Source organism: Saccopteryx leptura, chromosome 5 (genome assembly GCF_036850995.1).
Source record: "Saccopteryx leptura isolate mSacLep1 chromosome 5, mSacLep1_pri_phased_curated, whole genome shotgun sequence".
NCBI classification, from domain to species: Eukaryota; Metazoa; Chordata; class Mammalia; order Chiroptera; family Emballonuridae; genus Saccopteryx; species Saccopteryx leptura.
In genome coordinates, this window is record NC_089507.1 from 27,874,881 (window position 1) to 27,896,698 (window position 21,818).

The window sequence follows — 21,818 nt, forward strand, 5'->3', positions numbered from 1 at the left end:
GGAGGGCCTTTCTGAAAAGATTGCATTGCGGTAGAAACCAGAATGAAGAGCTGGGGAAAAAGCATTTCTGGTGAAGGAAAAGGCAAGTGGAAAGGTCCTGAGATGGAAGTGAGGCTGACTTGTCTGAGGCACAGTGAGGAGGTCAATGTTAGCATGAAATGAGTGAGGATGAGAGGAGGCAGGGCAAAGGTCACACACTAGATTATTGCCAGGAGTTGGGGTTATATCCTGACAGTGATGAGGGAACAGTGAGCAGTGAAAGGTTTTGAGAATGGGAACAGTTTCCCCCTCTCTCTTATTCAGAAAACTTTTTAAATTTATTCATTCGATTTGTATTTATTCCTTATGAAGTGTTTTTGTTCTAGGTCAGGGGTTGGGAACCTATGGCTCGCAAGCCAGATGTGGCTCTTTTGATGACTGCATCTGGCTTGCAGACAAATCTTTAATAAAAAATAATAATAACATTAAAAATATAAAACATTCTCATGTATTACAATCCATTCATTTCCTACCGCTCATGTTCATGGTTGTGGGTGGCTGGAGCCAATCACAGCTGTCCTCCAGGACAACACCAAATTTTTATTGGATAATGCATAACGTACATGGGTCATTGTGAGGTCAGGAAGTAAAGCTCCCTCCTTTTAATCAAGCAGTCAGCTAGCTAATTGCAGAAACTTTTTTGATGAAGAGATGGCTAAAAGAAAAAAAAGATGAGGGGTATCGTACTTTTCATCAGGAATGGACAGAGGAATTCGCCTTTGTGGAGAGAGCAGGTTCTGCAGTGTATCTAATATGCAATGATAAAATTGCATCGATGAAACGGTCTAATATAAAGCGGCACTTCAACACACACCATACTATATTTGCATTGAAATATCCAGCAGGGGACAGCAGGAAGAAAGCATGTCAAGAGCTACTGTGCAGAGTGCAAACTAGTCAGCAGCAACTCTGTGTTTGGACCCAACAAGGTGACTAGAATTTGGCTAGCCTTGCTGGTGCTTTAGCAATTGTGAGAAACGGAAAGCCATTCACAGATGAGGAGTATGCCAAAACATTCATGCTTGATGTTGCCAATGAACTTTTTGACTACTTTTCGGATAAAGACAAGATAATCAAATGAATAAAAGACATGCCTCTGTCGGCAAGAACTGTTCACAATCGTACCACCATGATGGCAAATCAAATTGAGGCAACACAAGTGAAGGACATAAATGCAGCACCATTCTTCTCTCTCGCTTTGGATGAGTCAACAGACATAAGCCATTTATCCTAGTTCAGCGTGATTGCAAGGTATGCTGTCAGTGACACACTACGTGAGGAAAGTCTTGCTGTTTTGCCTATCAAAGAGACAACAAGAGGGGAGGATTTATTCAAGTCTTTCACTGAGTTCGCTAAAGAAAAAAATCTACCAAGGAATAAACTTATTTCGGTGTGTACTGATGGTGCTCCGTGCATAGTGGGGAAAAACAGAGGATTTGTAGCACTTCTTTGTGAACATGAAAAGAGACCCATCCTAAGTTTTCACTGCATCCAACATCAGGGGGCGCTTTGTGCTCAGATGTGTGGCGAGCAGCTTGCTTTTGAGGTGATGTCGCTGGTCATTCGGATGGTCAACTTTATTGTTGCCCGAGCTTTAAATGATCGCCAGTTTAAAACACTGCTTGATGAAGTTGGGAATAATTATCCTCTTGTCTGATCAAAATCTGGACTTTTCTTGAAATGAAAATTGTCGAGCATCCTGAGTTAGCTAACACTGAGTGGCTCCTGAAGTTCTACTATCTCATGGACATGATTGAACATCTGAACCAGCTCAATGTGAAAATGCAAGGTGTTGGAAATACAGTCTTATCCCTTCAACAAGCAGTGTTTGCATTTGAAAACAAGCTGGAAATCTTCATCGAAGACATTGAAACAGGTTATTTACTACCCTTTGAAAAACTGGGAGAGTTTAAAGATGCATGCACAGCAAGTGACCCTGCTCAACATCTTGATCACCAGCAGCTAGCGGGCTGCACATCTAATCTGAAGTCATTCAAAGCACTCTTTGGAGAATTTCGTGAGCTCACTCGTCTTTTTAAGTTCATCACCCATCCGCATGAGTGTGCAGTGGACGGCGCCGACCTGAGTTACATCCCCAGTGTCTCCATCAGAGATTTTGAGCTACAAGTTGCTGACCTGAAGGCCTCAGACATGTGGATGAATAAGTTCAAGTCACTGAATGAAGATTTGGAAAGACTTGCACAACAGCAAGCAGAGTTGGCGAGCAAACACAAGTGGGGAGAAATGAAAAAACTTCAACCCGTGGACCAGCTGATCGTCAAAACTTGGAATGCGCTTCTGTCACATACCACACACTGCAGCGTGTGAGTATTGCTGTACTGACCGTGTTTGGCTCTACGTATGCATGTGAGCAGTCTTTCTCACATCTAAGGAACGTTAAGACCAACCTACGATCACATTTAGTGGATGGAAGTCTCAAAGCCTGCATGATGCTTAACCTCACCACGTATCAATCAGACTATAAAGCCATCAGCAAAACCATGCAGCACCAGAAGTCACATTAATGGTAAAAAGTACTTTATTCATCATTGGTTAGCAACAGCATAACAACATTATTAAAAAGAATTCAGAGACTTATTGTACTTTAAAAGTGTTGGTCTTACATAAAATGCACACATTTACTTGTATTTAGTGTTAAACATATAGTATGGTTCTCAAGGAATTACATTTTAAAATATATGGCGTTTATGGCTCTCTCAGCCAAAAAGGTTCCCAACCCCTGTTCTAGGTTATGCTTATTGTACTAGTTATCAACTCATTATAGTTCAGATACTGTTTTCTTTTGTTACCACCATGCCAATGGCACATGAGACCAGAGGGAGTTTGTTGGGATAAACCCTAGAGAGTGACATACCCCTCACCCCCAGAGACATTTTGAGCTGGTGCTATATGGTTACACAGATCTTGCAAAGATCTTATTCAAAATCTTATAAACTGCATTAGACAAGCAAACTATAAGTATCATCAGCAAAGAGTCAAATTCCTCTTCACATATCCCCTCACATCTCTCAGTGGGCACAAAAGGACCTAAATACAGCTGGCCTTTCATATCACCAGATGCCGCATCCACAAATTCAAGCAACCCCAGATCAAAAGCACTCTAAAAAAATGTTATAGTATTGCTGACATGTATACTATGTTGTTAGGCCTAAGATGGTTGCATCTCTATTGAACATGTACAGATCCTTTTTTTCTGGTCATTATTTCCTCAACAATATAACAACTATTTACATAGCATTTACATGGTATTAGTTATTAAAAGTAATCTAAAGTTGATTTAAAGTATATGGGAGAATGTGCTTAGCTTATATGCAAATACTATGCCATTTTATATCAGAGACTTGAGCATCCCAGGATTTTGGCATATGAGGGGGGTCCTGGAACAATCCCTGAAGCATACCAAAGGATGACTAGAATTCTAGTCCCAGAAACAACCCTGCCTTCCAAAAGCTTCCCAAGTTAGACATGCAAATGTACCTGCTTTTTTGAAACATTGCTTGAACTTACCCTTTTGTAGAGATGCCAAATAATCCCTTGTCATCCTGATTTCTCCTAATATAGGCGATGGCCCGGTACCACCCCCTCCATCATCACTCATGAAGACTCTGTGCAAGGAACAGGGTACACACATTAAATGCATGTTAACAGTAAATGTGGCATTTCCGTGACATCAATTGTATTTGGCTGAATGTCCTAGAAATTTCCCAATTCTTCTTCCCCCCTCCCCCCAGCTTCCTGAAAGGTCTACTCACACAAAAAGAAGTACTTATATGAGAATCAAAATAATTCTCAATTATTGCTTGGGCCAATGCCTAATATCTCAAAAACAGAACTATGTGGTAAAATTAAGTCAAAGTATAAGTGGTTTGGGCTTAAGGACCAAATGGTTTTTTTTACTTATTCCTAAACCTGAGTCCAACTCTGAGGATCTCTCTACCTTCTGGCCAACTCCACAGTTCAAGGCGGTTATTGATCAGTATGGTCAGGAATGGTATTGAGAGAGTGGCCAGAGAGACCAGGGCCAGAGACAGGACCCCCTGCATGAACATGACGGTGCACAGTGAACCCTCCACCACAAGACCAAAGTTGCCCTCATTTCTTTAACAACAGCAATCACCACAAAGATTTAAACCGATAAAGCTGTCTATCTCCAAGCATTTGGAGCTGTCTATCTCCAAACATGGCTTCAGCTTTATATCTAGTAAAATTAGTTGACCCAGCTATTTTCTATTTGCCCAACTTCCATTTTGCCCTTCCATTGATAGTCATTAACTTGAAGTACTCAGTTGATCAAACCATCTTTAATTCTGTAATTAAGGAGTCAAAGTATTGTACATATGAGAAACTGAGTTTTAGGTACTTACAGAATCTTTAAATTATATATACCAAACTTGCTAAATCAGTGAAAATCAATATTTTTCATCCAAGTCCTAATAACCAGCACTAAATCTCATATATGTTAGAATCTCAGAACTATTTACCACCAAATAGAATGGTCACTTGCTAAGTTGATTAGTAAAAGGAAGTTTTAATTTGAAAGTATAAAAGTATCTCTATGTCAATTTCCATAATTATGTTAAGTTTAGCTTCCAAGTATATGATATGATGCATCCATACATTTGAATTGCCTTTGTTTGAAGATTTCGGAGGCATCAAATCGGGACTTTGATTGTTTTTAATTAATGATACCACACAGTCTATCTAGCCCATTGAGATCAGTCTGCAAATACTAAGTGAGTCTTCTCTGCATCAGGCCAATAGCTATTAACCACAGATTGAAAGGATTGGAATTAGTTCAAGATCTTTTCTGCTTCGTTTCCTATGTGGCTTTGTGAACTTTTCTTTAAAAAAAAAATGCACTCCCTTTCAACTCTTTTGATCGAATTGGGTGAAGCCTGGGAAACATATTTGAAACTTAGAATTCCACCCGATCAGGAACACCACAGAACGGTTTCAGTGGTCTGAGAAAGCAGAAAAGAATAGCTTATGGAAACAGCCCAGGGAAGGAACTAAAATAAACCTGCCCATGAACACAGAGGAGACATAGGCAGCATTGCCCCCAGGAGTAATTCACCTACGTCCTATTTTCCTCAGGGTTCCTATTGCAAAGAGATGGATGGAAAGGGTCGGGATGTAGAGCAGTGGCACCTGAAGTCAACAACTAGCAGCTCCATAAAATAATCGTGAGAATATGTGTGTGACTCAAATACTCATCTCCCAACTCAAATAGATCTCTTGCAAACAAATAATGCTTGAGGTGAGTGCCATTCAAAGAAAAAAACAAAACAAACACACACACACACACACACACACACACAAACACACATACACAAGAAAACCTTTTCTCTGACTACAAAGAAACGATAAACAAATGCTAGCTCAAACCACAGTAAGTACATATCAGAAATGATCCCCTTAGAAAAACACTCAAGACCTAATCATAGAGACTGAGATTTTTGTGTCCAATGGTTCATACCATTATTTTCTTTTATAGAATAATTGTTAAAAAGATATTGCTTACCAAACAATCTATCCGTAAGTCTCACTGGCAGTCTGTAGAAGAGAATTCAACTACTTCCTCAAATATTTATTTCATGTTGGGGGCGGGGCTCTTTGGTGCCATCTACTGAATCCCGCTGCAATTACATTACTTAGAAAGTGTAAACCTAATTTCTCCTATTCATCTGTAGAATATGGACTGTGGCTTGACAGACCAGTATTAAAATAAACTCATATCTTTGTGGCTCTGTATTTCACTACAGTCAGCTCACTATTGAAATAAAGGAGGTGTTGTTAATAATCCACAGATCATTATTGGCTGAATCCAAAAATGCTTATCTTTGCAGCCATGCTGGTGGGGGTAGAAGTGCTGGTCAGGGTGTATTTCAGGTGCTTTGCTTTTCCTCTTGCTTTTTTGATCAGTCCACTATTACAAGTGACAGAGAATGGAAAGAGGTAGCGGTCAAACTCAAAGTTTTGCTCAAACTCATTCTAAAGAGGAAAGACCATTTGTACGTTACTATAAAATTAGGTGTTGATTGTGTCTCTTTTGACAAACTGGTTTTCAGAGAAAATCTGGTGCTCAGTTTTTTCCATTGATATGTTAAAACTTTCTTTAAAATGTGATTTTAAAAAAAATTTCCATGTAAAAAACATCATATCTAACCATCTTTCTCAGATAAAGTCTAAAACGCTTGCTTTGGGTTATTGTCAGCACACTCAAGGAATCCAGTCTGATAGCTCCATTTTTGTCTTTTAAAATAACAACAAAATAACAAAATAAAAATGGGCAAATAAAGCTAAGAAATGCTAGCTGAATTCCTCTGAATTTGTCCTCATCTTAATATTGCTTGATGTCCATTCACAAACTGGATACAATTCTTTGCTGTAATCAGCTTTTCTAGAACAGTGAACAAGGCCAACTTCCTTAAACTAAGAATCTTGGGACTTGGGGTTTTTTTGTGACTCGTAATGTTCTTTCCCCCTCACTCTACCACCCACACACTGCTTGTATGTTGTAAATGTCTGTATTCATGAGGGTGCAGATGAAGATGCTATATCGATAGGTCCAAAAGTATAGTTGTTTAAACAAGGTGGAGGTTTACTTTTCTCTCACATAACAGATGTATCAATACATTTGAATTGCCTTTGTTTGAAGACTTTGTCCAGGACTTGGTAAAAGGCTGACTTGAGCCAAACAAAACAGCAGAATTGAGGGCGTGTCATCAACCTGTGGCTTTAATCTCCAGGTATTAGATGGTTCCTCCAATTCTTACCTTTTTTTCAGTGGAAAGACATGACCTATCTTTCTTAAAGACATGACCCAGAATGGCATTTACCTTCTAGCTACATCTCATTGCCCTGAATTTAGTCACATGTCCACATCAAGCTGTAAGGAAGGCTGGGAAATGTAATCTCTAGCTGGGTTGCCCTGATTAAAGCTCACATATTCTAGTAGTAAATAAAGGGAGAATGGATATTGGGACAACTAAAAATCTCTGTCCCAATGTTTTTCAATTTATCTGCATAGTCATTTGTTATAGATTGAATTGCATCCTCTCCAGAATTTATAGGTTGAAGCCCTAACCCCCAGAACGTTAGAATATGACTACAGCTGGAGATAGGGACTTGAAAGAGGTAATTAAGGTTAAATCAGGTCATCAGGGTGGAGCCCTATTCCAATAGGAATGATGGTCTTATCAGAAGAGAAAGAGCTACACCAATGTGTGCGCACAGAGAGAAGGCCATCTGATGACCCAGTGGGAGGGCAGCCATCTACATGCCAATGAGAGAGGCCTCAGCAGGCACCAAACCTGCTGACACTTGAATCTGGGATTTCCAGGCTTCAGAACTGTGGGAAGTAAATTCCTGCTGTTTATGGCAGCCCAAGTAGGCCAATACACCATCCTTCTGGATAGTGGTCTTGAGGCGAGGAATTCCTTGATCCTCATTGGCACCCTCACCACAGCTAATTGGTCTGGGTAGAGAGATTAGACAGAGAAAGTTTGAGCTGTTGACTGTCTCACTTCCATACATCCTTGGAGTTCAGACTTTGGGTTCTGTGAGACTCCTCAGTAACCTTGAAGTAAGCACCTTCTTTCTCAAACTGGTATCTGACAGAGTTCAACAGAGGATTCCTGGAGATAGAAAATCTTTGTCTAAACAAACAAACAAAAAAATGAAAAAACCTCTTATAATAGAGCTTTCATATGTTTGAAATGAGTGAATGTCTTCATATGCAACAAAAATGTAGGTTTTATTTAATTCTAGTATAAAAATGTCAAAATGCTGTATTTTCAATGTCTACAATACTTTGTGGGAAACATATTGAAACCATTTAAAACATGTGATCATTTAGTATGTGTGCCCTAGTTTGTTGCGGTTTGCTTTTTGGGTTTTGTTTTTCGAGGTTTTTTGGTTTTGTTTTTTAGTTCAGGAAAGAGCCCCACAGAGGCTGAGGAAAACGGCCCATTTGGGAGACAGCCTGTGACAGCCAGTCTGTACTCTCTGGAAGAGCAAGGGTGGGCTGATGCGCAGACTACTCTCAGGACATTTCTTAAGGGTTATTTCTTTACAATTATTAATTGTGAAACTAGTTCGTTGAATGAGTTAAGTCCATGAGAAAAGGGCTTCCCTTTTCTCCTTAACCTCTGCCTTATAACCAGATTTTGTTGACTCTCCCTCTGTCACGATGTATTCTGAATTATGGGCACACCCCATCGCTTTTAGTGAGAAGTCTCATTTTCACAACTGCACCTCTATTTCAGGCCTTAAAAGTCCAGGCCAGTCCGATTTGACACCAACCTCACACCTAATTCAAAGTTCTGCTTGGCCCTAGCTCAGGCCTTCCTTGCCAGGAAATGGGGAAGGATGTGGTCTCTTTATTCTCCCTCCATCTTCCCTGCCTTCTCTATATTCTGGGTGTCCCCAGGCTACCACAAGGGAAGAGTATATTAGACAGAGAGGAGCAACTCTCCCTGAAGTTAACTGTTGGATAAGGCAGACAAGCCCTCATGCCTCTGTCTCTTATTACACAGAATCCAAATGTTGATGCACAGGATGCACCTGTGGGTTATTCAGAAGCCTCAGGCAGACCCCCCACTACACAGTTTCTTAATGCAAGTGGCACATTCTCTGGTTGACCTGTAGCAGCAACCCTCTCCCCCCACCTCGTGCATCCCTTCCTCTAGACCCAAGGCTTCTTACCACTAGAGTTCCTTTGTACAGCCGGCTGCCCAGATAGCTGAGGTCCCATCATGCCAACTTCATCCCAGTTACCATTTCCATGGTTGACATGGATTTGCCATGCCAAATAATGGAAGAGCAGATGACAATAGCTTCTTCCTTTCTCTTCTTATCCTGCCATTTTGGACTGCCCAAACCAACCTCTTGCCTTCTGAATTCTCCTGATGGGAAGTACTTGTTCATTCATTCAATATTTATCACACACTTATATTTGTAAAGCGTTATTTCCCAATCTCTGTGTTCACTGCCCACCACACCACCAAAACTCCAAGGGACACTCCCCAAGATCTTCTAAGATCTCTCCAGCACACCTGGTCGGCTGTACTGGATTGTGCGTTCCTGTTATCCTGCAAGGCTGCAGGCTGAGACCAGGTGCCAGACTACTCTTCTATTATGTTCAGAGCCCTTCTTATTTGTCTTTGAAGGAAATCCAAAGCAATCTCCCCACAGGTCCAGAACCTCAACTGAATGACTCCCTAATCATCCTTTTGAACCTAGTCTTCTGTAAGTGCTAAAATGGGATGATAATTACTGTTCTCTTTCTGCTGTTTTTTAGTAAGTCCAGCCTGGCTGTGTCTAATATTTCTATTTAAAATGTACCTTTTGTCAGCTTTAAGGTATTCTCCAGAATTCTAATGCAATAACCTATACAATAACCAGTTAATGAATTTGGCTCTGAGTTTTGCTGACAAGCAGATAAATCTGTCTTTGGCCTATGGCCCATGAATAAGGCCATGTTACCCTTTATGTACACAAACTATTGCATATTTATGTAGCTAGGTCAAAAACTTAACAAACAATTATTCAGATGTGAAGAAAATAGATGTCTTTTTTAAACTGATTTTAAAAAGAAGGAGAGAGAAAAAAAATACATTGATTTGTTGTTCCATTAATTTATGCATTCTTTGGTTGATTTTTGTATATGCCCTAACTGGGAGTCAAACCGTCATCTTGGCATATTGGGATGACACTCTAACCAACTGAACTACCTGGCCAGGGCCAAAAAGAGTGTCTTTAATTTTCACAACCAATCGAATTTATCCCCAAGCCCTAAAGTTGAACAGGATAATGAAGTTCACCCAGAGGCCAACGAGGATGCATAGGGCACTCCAAAGACAGCTGCACATAGTTGCGAGGTTGACCCTTTCCTTCTGCCATGAAGGCCCAGAGATTCCTGCTCACATGAATCCATTTTGGAAAGGCAAAGGTAGAGGAAAGGTCCTCAAATGACTGAGCATTTACTCAAATGGTCCTGTTTCAATTTGAAACAGAATGATTAACCAGAGACTGAGCTCTGTGAAATCAGCAAGTGTGAACACCACATCAACCCCTAGCCTGCTTCACCAACTCAGTTGAAACATGACTGTCCTTAAGTCTTTCTCTAACAGACAGAAGTACTGCCGACACCAGACAATAACCTAATACTTGATGTTCATTAGAATCATTAGAATCTATGTTATTATGGTTTCTTAAACTGGATTTTCTAGATTTTTTTTTTTAAATTGTCCCATCATTGTTTTCGGTGTCTAGTGTTAATTTCACATTAAAAGCAGCTCTAATGTTAGCCCAAAAAAGTCCATGTTTGCTCTTCTCCTTCGGCCATTCCAAATAAGTCCGCTGTGCCATGAGAGCCTTCAGCTTGTGATACTTGTTAGGAATGCCATTATGCGGGATAGGTTCCAGCAAGATCAGAATTAAGTTATTAGATCCTTCATGAAAGAGGTTGTGGTGGGCAAAGTAGAGTTCATAATGGCACCACTCGCTCTGAACAAAGTTGGGAGACAAAACAAAGATAGACTTGTAACTTTTCTCAATGCAGTTTATGATATTTTCCACAATGCTCTTGCCAGGGACAAAGTTTCGCTCATGGAGACAAATCCGCATATCTTCTTTTTCTAGGCAAGGTACAAGTTCATTCTTCACCCAAGCAGAATCGGGTTCACTGTATGAAATAAAAGCATGGAAATGGAAAGTGTTTTGGAGTTTGTCTAAAGGTATGTTTCTAGCCCTGTGCCGGGTCTGGGTCCATTGACACACCATCCTGAGATACCAGGGAAGATCAAAATAGATACAGAGGACAGTCATAGTAACAGCCAATACCAGCCCAGTGACCCCAATGGTGACAATCAGCAGAACTATGTTGCAGGATAATGGAGACATATGAAAGTTCTTTAATAGGGTTCCCTTATAGCTTTCTGGATAGTCACACTTATAAGAGTCAGGCCAAGCCTCTAGCACTGCACTTGATACTTGGCCTATACTTTGGACAAATTCTCTTAGCTCACATGTACATTGGAATGGGTTGTTCCCTGCATTTATGGACCTAATATTCTGGCAGCTCTGGAAGAAATGAGCCGATGGGTTGGAAATTGAATTATAGTCAATGATCAGTACAGAAAGCCCGCTAAAGGCACCACATCCGGGAAGTTGGGCTAAGAAATTGAAAGCAACATTGAGTTCTTGCAAAGTTTCCAGGCTGGTGACATTTTCAGGGATGCTGGTTATTCTGTTACTGTGAAGATCAAGAACCTTGACCCTGGAAGGTAAACATCTGAATACAGAACTAGTAAGTATATTTGAAGACAAATTTAACACCACTATACTCCCAACCCAAGTGCAATTTCTGTCACGTCCATCGTATTCCAAAAAATTCCAGCTCACATCCAGTATTTCCAAAGATGGCATATTCCTAGTCATGAGACCTACTTTGAAAAGGTCTTTTAATTCATTCTTTTGTAAGATCAGTGTCTCCAATTCAACTAACGTGGAGCAATTTTGAAAAATACTATCTGTGAAAACATTCTGGGTAAAGTTCAAAAACTTAAATGTGCTTGGTGCTTGAGGACAAAGCATATGTATTAAATGTGTATCTGATATGGTTAACATCATAATGTTCATCTCAGAAAACACTGTGTATAATGCTGTCTGCGAAAAAATATAAACCTTGTTTATAACATGTTCTATTTTTAATGCTTTCAAAGATGTTTCAGAATAAGTATAATCTTCTTCACCAATGCTTTCAACTATTGTTAAATTGTAAATGTTGAGATATTCTACAGGTTTGGGCCAAAGGAATTGAAAAACTCTAACCAAGCATTTCCAAGTTGTTTCCACATGGTTTAAAGTTAAATTTAGTAAGTTTGGACCTCTAGTTAGTTCTGCTAAAAATTTAATTAAAACTTGACAGCTCTCCGAATTCAATTTAATATTACTCAGTTGTAAGTGTCCTAAACTACTAACTGATATGTTTGCTTGAACAGAGAAGAAATTATCTGGGTGGAAAACAAATTGAAGTGTTTCAGTGTTCAGAATTTGAAGACTTTCTGTCTCATGTTCTTTCACATAATAACCTTCCAAATCCAGAAGGATGCAACTTAGACGCAAGTGAGCAATTGGTAGCAGATCTAATTGTTGTAACTTTTTAGCACTTAGTCCCAAGAAATTCAGTTGAGTCAAGTTGCCAAATTCCTTACAGATGGGCATGGCATCAAAGTCATTGAACGAGAGGTCTAAATGTTTGAGACTGGTGATAAGATGGCAGGATATTTTCTGCAACTGATTGTGCGATAAATCCAAATATTCTAAATCCTGGTTGAACTTGAAAATACTAATATCAAGGCACTGGATTCTATTATGGGAAAGCCTCAAAACTTTCAACCCTGAAAGAAAGCTGATGTCAGAGAGCTGAAGCTCAGATATATAGTTTTGAGACAAATCTAGGACTTCAGTTTGCGGTGGCAGGCCTTTTGGAACATGAGTAAGGCCTTTATTTGACTTGTTTACTGCAAATTCACTTTCAGTAGAGAACTGGATTATGGTTCCAACTAGTAAGGTTACAATGTAAATAAAATGGAAGCTTTTGACAATGGATTCTTTGTCCTTGGTCATGATGTTGAAACGGCTATCCCCCGAAGGGCTGTTGCTGTTCTTCAGAGCATCTTGATATATATCCAAATTCTAGAAATGTAATATAAATTAAGATGTATAAAGATTGGATGATTGCTTTCAAATCTCCATTTACTAAACACAAAATCTCAATTATTTTTTTATTCGCCATCAGACTCATAATGCCACTTAACTCCCCCAAGCAGGCTCAGTGGTAGAGCATCGGCCTGGCCTATGGAAGTCCCAGGTTCGATTCCCAGCCAGTGCACACAGGAGAAGCGCCTATCTGCTTCTTCACCTTTCCCCTCTCCTTTTTCTCTATTTCTCTCTTCCACTCCTGCAGCCAAGGTTCCATTGGAGCAAAGTTGGCCCGGGAGCTGAGGATGGCTCCATGGCCTCTACCTCAGGTGCTAGAATGGCTCCATTGCAACAGAACAACACCCCAGATGGGCAGAGTATCTCCCCCTAGTGGGCATGCCAGGTGGATCCCTATCAGGCACATGCAGGAGTCTCTCTCTCTGCCTCCCTGCTTCTCACTTCAGAAAAATACAATAAATAAATAAATAAATAAATAAATAAATAAATAAATAAATAACCTGGAACACTGAGGTGGCCAGTTCACAACCCAGGTTTGCCTGGTCAAGGCACATATGGGAGTTGATGCTTCCTGCTCCTCTCCCCCTCAACCTCCTCTCTCTTCTCTCTAAAATGAATTTAAAAAGCACACAAAAATACTAAAATAAAATCCAGCTAATGTAAAAAAATTTATATTTAAAGAAACATGCTTGTATTATTTAGAGAGAGAGAGAGAGAAAGAAAGAGAAAACATCTCCCACATGATACTAGATATTTGACATTTATCAGTGAGAACCAACCTAGTGGTCCCTCTGTGGTGCTTGTGTTCAGGGGACTGAAACTTAGCCACCATGTGAGAAAGTTGACCAGCTACCCTTAGAAGCACGCTGCTCCCAAAACATAAGTTTCTTTCAGGCTCACTTATTTCCTCAAGCAGTTACCAGTGTATATATTATACTAACCCAGGGGTTGGGAACCTATGGCTCATGAGCCAGATGTGGCTCTTTTGATGGCTGCATCTGGCTCACAGACAAATCTTTAATTAAAAAAAAATAATCACGTTAAAAATATAAAACATTCTCATGTATTACAACCCATTCATTTCCTACCGCTCCTGTTCATGGTTGCGGGTGGCTGGAGCCAATCACAGCTGTCCTCCTGGACAACACCAAATTTTTATTGGATAATGCGTAAAGTACACGGGTCATTGTATGGCTTTCACGGAATTACATTTTAAAATATGTGGCGTTCATGGCTCTCTCAGCCAAAAAGTTTCCTGACCCCTGTACTAAACAAACCAGCTTTCACATTTAAGAAAAAATAAAGGAGAGGAAAATGAGAGATGAGAGTGGATGATTAGAGAGTTCACAACTTTTTTCTTAAAGGAAGTAAAAAGAGATAAAAGGAAAAAGTTATTTTTCTTTTTCTTTAATACATCAAATGAAAAGAGGAAAAGAAAAGACAAATGGAAGCAGCTCTGTTTTTTGTTTGGTTTTTTTTTTAAAAGCGGTAGTGAATAGGCTCAGTGAAAATTAAAACTACAAGATAGGGAAGCAAAGAAAAACTTTGAGGTAAGTGTGATTCCATATTCAAGCCAAAAAGTGTATCAGAGAACATTGTTTATTTGTCAAAGTCTAGGTGAGAAACCCAGAGAAAGGCAAATCCTAAATTAGTCCTCGCCACTTCCTTCAGTTCATGACTGTTTATTCAGTGCTAGGAGTTTGCTGGGCGTTCGGTGCTGGGGTTATAAATGTGAATAGCACCGGCATAATCCCTGCTTTCTAAATCCTTATAAATTAGTGACAGGTAGGAATAAGCAATTATAGAACCATGTGACAGGGGAGATAAACCATTCATGTCTACTATAAAGGTACATAATCTGTAAAAGGTACTGTATCAGTGACGTAAGCTACTGTAAACATTACCAAAAACAAGGAACTAGAAAAGGGTGAAAAAAGAAAATGCAGCAGACAAAAGCAGACATAAATATCGTCAGTTCGTTTTTCCTTAACTGTGACTACAAGGGCTATCTACTTCTGTATCTTTTCAAGATAGTCTATCTTTCTTTCTTGTGTATTTAGAAAGACATTTGCAACACTTAAAATCATCTTGTAAAAATGTCAAAGAAACGTTATCTATTTTCTACACAACTGTTAAGCATTTTCTTGCTCTTTTGAAGTAATTATGCCATAATTTGAAAAGGCCACAAAAGCCTGCTTTACTTACCAAGATTTCTTTCTCAGAGGAAGAGAAGGATAACTTTTAAATGAGGAAAAATAAGTGTTTGATGAAATCGAAGTCCTTTAAAGCGAAACAATACCACAGAAACAGTTTTGTGCCATCTGTTGGACTTTCCTGGAATTACTCCAAATGTGAATTTCCCTTTCAAAGGTCACCACGCATATGAGTCAGCAGGTTTTTATGGGCTTTTGACTAAAACACTAACCAAATTTTTGAATTCATATAAGCAAGCAGCTTATGACAATTTTAGTGTGAAGAAAACTGTTTCTAAGGTAATATTTATATGTAAGAGTTTGCAGCCCAAATATGAAATTATCACTGGAGTGGAAAGTTATTGAACTTGGCCTGTTTTCTACTATCACCACACTTAACATTTCCAAAATAATTGCAACTACCATTATCAAGCGATTTTGGAACATTACCTTGGCTGGATGATAAATAAGCTTCAGTTCAAGTTTTTTGTTTTTTAAATCAACTTTTAAAGAAAGTTTAGTAGTTGGTACATATATACCCACCTCTAGGGAAAACTGCATACTGTTTCCCACGTTCCGACCAACATTTAGTATTATTAGTCTTTAATTATAGATTCTAGAATAATAACACTGAGATCCTGCAGGACTAATTAACAAATCAGTTTCCTAAAAGGCATTTAGGATAATTTTAAAATGATATTGTCAAATGAACTCAGAAGGAGTCTGGAGGCTTTTGCTAGAAATAAACAATAAAAAATGTATTCAAGGGTCTTCGAGTTTAAAAACCGGAAACACAGCAAGGCAAAACACCCAGAAATGTTCTGAAAATGAAAGAAAAGTTCTAAGTTCCCAGGCTAGTTAAAACAAGAATAGAATCTTTTCCTCATACCTCAACCTGCTTGATTACAATGACTCCATTTTATTTCTTCACTCTATTTCTCAGTATGAACAAGGATTGATACAAAAAGAGGGTGTCTGGCTAACCAGAGACTTCAGGTAGCTGGAATTCCCTATTTCTAACACTTTCCACTGAATTGAGTTTCTGTAAAGACCTGAACATATGAGGTATATAATCATTCTATAACTAATCCCACTCTCTATCATTACCTCATCGTTACAAAAAAAAAAAAAATTAAGACCCTACAGTTTGACCTCTGACAAAGGTAGACATCTGGTAAGAATCACTTCTCCTTTCAGGAGGAAGGGAAAGGCCAGCTTCTTACAATTCATCCTTATTCACCAAACATAACAGGAAGTCTTCTCAGGCCTAAGGTCAGCAAGAAGATGGGTCTCCGCCCAACCAGCAAAAGCAGACAGCGAGAGAGCAGAGGGTATCTGTGACATGGGGAAACCAGATTTGGAAACAGGCAGAGAGGAAAGGGGCCAGCTGTGGCTTTGAGGAAATTTCAAGCAACACCAAACTCACGTCTTTAAGAAAATGTGCACACATCACAGCAGCTTTGGTCACATCACACAGTGACTTTACCATACTCTCACTGGGGCCAACAGACAGTACTGGAATGACCATGCTTTCAATGCTGTGCACTAGCTGTGTGTTCCTGGCTGGGCAAGCTGCCTCACTTCACAGAGACTCCTGTATTCATCCACAAAATGGGAGTGCAAGCTGCCTCACTTCACAGAGACTCCTGTATTCATCCACAAAATGGGAGTGCTTGTGATTTGTAGGGACAGTGACTATAAAGGGGCTGGCTGCAGTAGTGACTGACACAGAAGAGAAGTCGTTGCAGTTTGGGGCTTTAGAATTCTATGCAAGCCTCAGCGTTTTATATGCTGAGGTGGAAAGACTTCAGAATATACTATTAAGAAGAGTAAGGTATATCCCTGGTCAATTGGCTCAGTGGTAGAGCGTCAGTTCGGTGTGTGGAAGTCCCAGGTTCGATTTCTGGTCAGGGCACACAAGAGAAGCGACCGTCTGCTTCTCTACCCCTGCCCCTTCTTTCTCTTTCTCCTCACTCCCCCCCCCCCCTGCACCTATGGCTCATTCGAGCGAGCTGGCCCTGGGTGCTGAGGAAGGCACCACTTAGCTAGGTTGCCAAGCAATGAAGCTGCGGGCCCCAGATGAGCAAAGCATCAGCCCCAGATGGAGGTTGCCGGGTGGATCCTGGTCAGGACACATGCAGGAGTCTGTCTCTCTGCCCCCCCCCCCACTAAATAAAAAAAAAAAAAAAGAGTAAGGTAAAGAACAGTATAGAGAGTGGGACAGCGTTTGTATAAAATCTGGTCTGTAAGACATTCGCATAGGTGATCTTCTTGCCAGGCATTGTTCTGAGTACTTCAAGTATTAACTCAACCCTCACAAAGATGCAATGAGATAAACACTATCATTATCCCCACTTAAGGGGGCATGGGAGAAGCAATTAGTTAACTGTCCAAGGTTGCACGGCTAGTCATTGGTGGGGCTGGGGTTTGAACCCAGATGCAATCTATCCCCTGTGTCTGTGTACCTCAGCATTATACCATGTGTCTTATAAGACACATTCAGAGAAAAGAGAGCAGGAGGCCATTCTGAAAACAGAGACAGAGATTGGAGTTTTGCAGCCACAAGTCAAGAAATGTGGCTTGCCAACACCTTGGTCTTGGACTTCTGGCCTCCAGAACTATCACAGACTAAATTTCTGTTGGAATTTGCTATAGCAGCCACTGGACATTAACATGAGAGTCTACATACATATGCTGATATATCCATAGTTTTTTTCCTGAGAGAATATTTAAACTCTTACCTTTGAGCAGAAGAACCAAGGGAGAGACATATTTTTATTACCATTTTATGCTCTTTAATCCTCTTTTAATTTTTAAAATATGTACATGCTTATTATTATATGCATTTTTACTTTATAAAATAAAGTAGTATCATAGTGAGACAAGCAAAATAACATAGTCTCAGGCCAGTAGATGTACCATCCCAATATGAATAGAGGTAAAGCTAGCTGCCTTTCTCATTCCCTGGAAAATCAATCAGTAAATATTAGTGTCTATCAAGAGCTTTGAATAAAATTATATAAAAAAATTATCAAGATACACAAACCACAAAAGTAAAATTGATAAGTTATATATTTTAATATTGATATTAAAACCAAAAATTTCTGCTGCATTAAAATAAAACAAGGCACAGTTCGGGAAAGGTATTTGTAACATATATAAACACAAAGGATTAATATACAAAATATATAAAGGACTCTATAAATCAATACGAAAATAACTAACAAACCCAATGGGAGAATTAGAAAAAAATATATAAGTAAATGGGTAACAGAAAAGGAAATGGAAATAGCTCAAACATACAATAAAAAAACATTTTCATTAGAATATGGGAAATACAAATTAAGACAACCAGGAGACACCATGTACACCCCTGAGATAGAAAAGAACTTAAACGTCTACTAATATTAAATGTTGGTCATAATGTGAGGAAACAGCTGTCAAGCTTATCCAGAGATTCTGATTTAAATTGTGTGGGATGGGGCCAGGCATCAGTATTATTGTAAAAGCTCTTCAAGTGATCCTATTCTAACACGGTGAGGATCAGGGCACTCTGCGACTTAAACTCTGTCTTGAACACATTGCCCTCTAGTGGTCTCTATTTTCTCAACTGCATCCTCACGTCGCAGTGCCTGGAGGTGAGACCAGGATCCTTAACTCTCAGGTGCTACTTTCCAGATCCCTCTCCCTCCCTCCAGCCCTCGAAACTCACCCCTCCTGGCTGCAGTCATCCACAGAGCTCCAGCACTCCCTCATTCGTACGTTAGCACCATTCACTGTCTAAATCCAACACCCACCTCTGCCTAATTCTAGTGATTTCAATAACTGCAGGAATTCTTTCATTCCCCCGGCTTCTTAGTTCTTTGATATTCTCTCTTCTAATGATCTTTACCTGCAACCTACCTCAGCCATGCATTTCCCTATTATAGCCTAGATATTATTGCCAATTGCTCTACCTTCTCCATAATCTCAATTGCCAGCCTCCCCCGTTATAGCTGCCACCTCCAACTCTTTCCACCTGATGCCAACAATTCCCTAAGCCCACTGCACTGGGCTGAAAGATCATAATCCATCTTTTCAATCATCCCTCTGCATTCACCCACAGCTACCTGACTCTTCCCCCCTAACCCAGGTTAGATCCAACTTGCCACTGGACTACACTGAGCCTGAGCTGTGGAATGTAGTTGGAGCAAATACCCACCCATGATGACTGTCACACTCAAAATTCATGGCTGGGTCCCAACTTCAAGAGGGAGCAGTAATATTACCTGTTCTACTCCCCTTCCCTCGCCCACTGACTCTCCCATTCTCCTATCTTACACCTCTTCCTCTCTCCTGCACTCCTAACACCTCCTTCCCTTTCTCACGCTCAGCTGATGATGCTTCATTTTTCACAAAGAAAGTAGCTGCAGGCCCTGGCCGGTTGGCTCAGTGGTAGAGCGTCGGCCTGGCGTGCAGGAGTCCCAGGTTCGATTTCTGGCCAGGGCACACAGGAGAAGCGCTCATCTGCTTCTCCACCCTTCCCCCTCTTCCTCTCTGTCTCTTTCTTCCCCTCCCGCAGCCGAGGCTCCATTGGAGCAAAGATGGCCCGGGCGCTGGGGATGGCTCCTTGGCCTCTGCCCCAGGCACTAGAGTGGCTCTGGTCGCAACAGAGCGACGCCCCCTGGTGGGCAGAGCGTCGCCCCCTAGTGGGCGTGCCGGGTGGATCCCGGTCGGGCGCATGCGAGAGTCTATCTGACTGTCTCTCCCCGTTTCCAGCTTCAGAAAAAATACAAAAAAAAAAGAAAAAAGAAAAAGAAAGTAGCTGCAACCCAGAAGAGCATTTCCACATGTGTGTGACTCCAACACGCTGGCAGTACTATGACTGAGTGATGTCCACAGCGTCCTGTCTCCAACAGCCCTGCTCAGCTCCTGTGGACTCACGCCTACGGCTTCTTCCATGGAGTCAACCCTTCTCCTGTTTGGTTTCCTTCTTTTCCTGCTGCCCTCCATTTTCCCCAGCATTATTGTCTGGGAAATAAGATGTGCCCAAAGTAGGACAACACCTTCAGTTTTGTCACTTTTGCCCCCAATGATGTTTCAGACTTGATTTGCTCTCAGCCCCTCTTGTTCACCTTTCTAGCAGTCCAGGGTACCCACGGAGCTCTTATTCAATACCGTATTTCAAATGAATTCATTTTTTTTCTATCAGCCTTCTTTATTGTCCGACTTTCGCTTGGTACATAGTAATTAAGAATGCAAGGGTATGGATGATCTACTAGCCTACCTGACCTGTTCTACTGACACTCCTGAATAAACGCTCTGTGTCAAGAGCCAATTCCTCCCCATTAAGCCCTGAATTCCATTCCTGCTCATCTGCGCAAGGAAAGCACTCTTGTAGTTAGCCTCTCTACTGTACCATCCTTTGTCTCCTCTAAGGTGTGAATAAATTAGCACATAATGCTAGTTTTCCCCATATTTAAAAATATATCCCTCCTTTGAACCTCAGCCTCTTCCTGTTTGCTCCTCTTTACACCAGAACTCCCTTGAAAGAGTTCTTTCACTGACTGACTCCAGTGATTTTCCTCCCATTCTCTCAATCCCCTTCCAATTAGGTTTCCTTCTCCACCACTCCAGAAAAGAGCTCCTGTCAGGGTCCCCAGTGACCTACACATTGCCAAGTCCAAGGGTCAATTCTCAATTTTCATCTTAGCTGTGCTATCAGCAGCATTTAACACAGTTAAAAGACTATGAAATGTTTTCTTACTTGGCTTCTGGGACTCTATACTCTCCTCCACTCCCACAGGCCTCCCTCCTGATTTTCCTGCTAAATCACTGGCATTTCTTCCCAGTCTCCCTCTTGGTCCTCAGTATGTCTCTGACGTGGAACAGCCAAGACACCCCTTGACCACAGTTCTCCTACTCATTCTCTAGAGCCTGTAGACTCTACATCCTGCTTTATTCCACCTGCTATATTATCTAGTTAGGGTCTATGTCCCCTCCAACAGAATGTAAGTTCTTTAAAGGCAAGACCTTGCTTTGCTTCTTATTGTATTCCCAGTGCCCAGAGATGTTCTAGGTACATAATACATGCTCAAAAAAGGTTTTGTTGGTTGAATAGTAGAAATACATTGGAAGACAATTTCACAATATCTAGCTAAGGTGACCTGGCTATTCCATTTCTAGTCTAGGATACAAGAAAACATATACAAAGATGGTCAGCCATTGCAGCACTATATGTAATCGTGAACAATGCAACACTGAACGTCCATTGATAGGGGAATGAAAAAATTGCAGCATAGTCCTACAATGGAATTCTATAAAGACTTTGAAGGGAACAGGCAAGAGCTACATGTATAAAAATGAATGGTTATCAAAAATATGATGTTGAGTAGACAAGTATATGAAATTTTATTTATGAAATTTTAAAACATTAAAAAACAATTCTATACAACTTTTATGGGAGCGGGTATGTGCAGTAAAATATAGAAATATGGATGGGAAGGATACACAACAACCTCAGGACAGTGGTTACCTCCAAGGAAGTGGAGAATGAAAGAGACAGGCTCTCACACATATCTGTAACACTTTTTCTTTTAAAGCAAAAGAAAAAAATCGCTTAATCTAGCCATTATATCTCTACTTACATTTGTCATATTATCCTCTAGTTTTCTATATGTTTTAAATACTACAGACTTTTTTAAAACAAAAAAAATGCTAAGCTGCAGAAAAATGAAAGATTTGAAATAAAACCTGGTGGGCTTGGAAGCAATAACATTTGAGTGAAAGGCATAATTTGCAATTGGCAACAAAACTTGTTGCCAGGATTGCTTGATTAATCTTTTGTTGGAAAAGTGTGAT

At 40.3% G+C, this 21,818-nt stretch overlaps 2 protein-coding genes across 6 annotated transcripts in view; both read right to left on the reverse strand.

Moving 5' to 3' along the window:
- TLR1 (toll like receptor 1) overlaps positions 1-15,103 on the reverse strand; it is a 51,964-nt gene extending 36,861 nt beyond the window's left edge. For 3 of the 5 annotated variants that reach the window (XR_010751500.1, XM_066384563.1, XM_066384560.1), the window contains exons 1-2: positions 5,582-5,632; positions 3,568-3,665 (exon numbers count right to left, since the gene is read on the reverse strand). The gene's annotated coding sequence lies outside the window, so the exon portion shown is untranslated. Of the gene's footprint in view, positions 1-1,164; positions 1,338-3,567; positions 3,666-5,581; positions 5,633-14,991 lie in introns of those variants that run through there. The other 2 variants (XM_066384562.1, XM_066384561.1) reach the window with 2 other exon arrangements.
- On the reverse strand, positions 9,777-12,753 carry TLR6 (toll like receptor 6). Its single transcript, XM_066384564.1, has one exon. The coding sequence runs from the start codon at positions 12,691-12,693 to the stop codon at positions 10,303-10,305; it is 2,391 nt and encodes a 796-aa protein (XP_066240661.1). The 5' UTR covers positions 12,694-12,753; the 3' UTR covers positions 9,777-10,302.
- Positions 15,104-21,818: the final 6,715 nt, after the last annotated feature.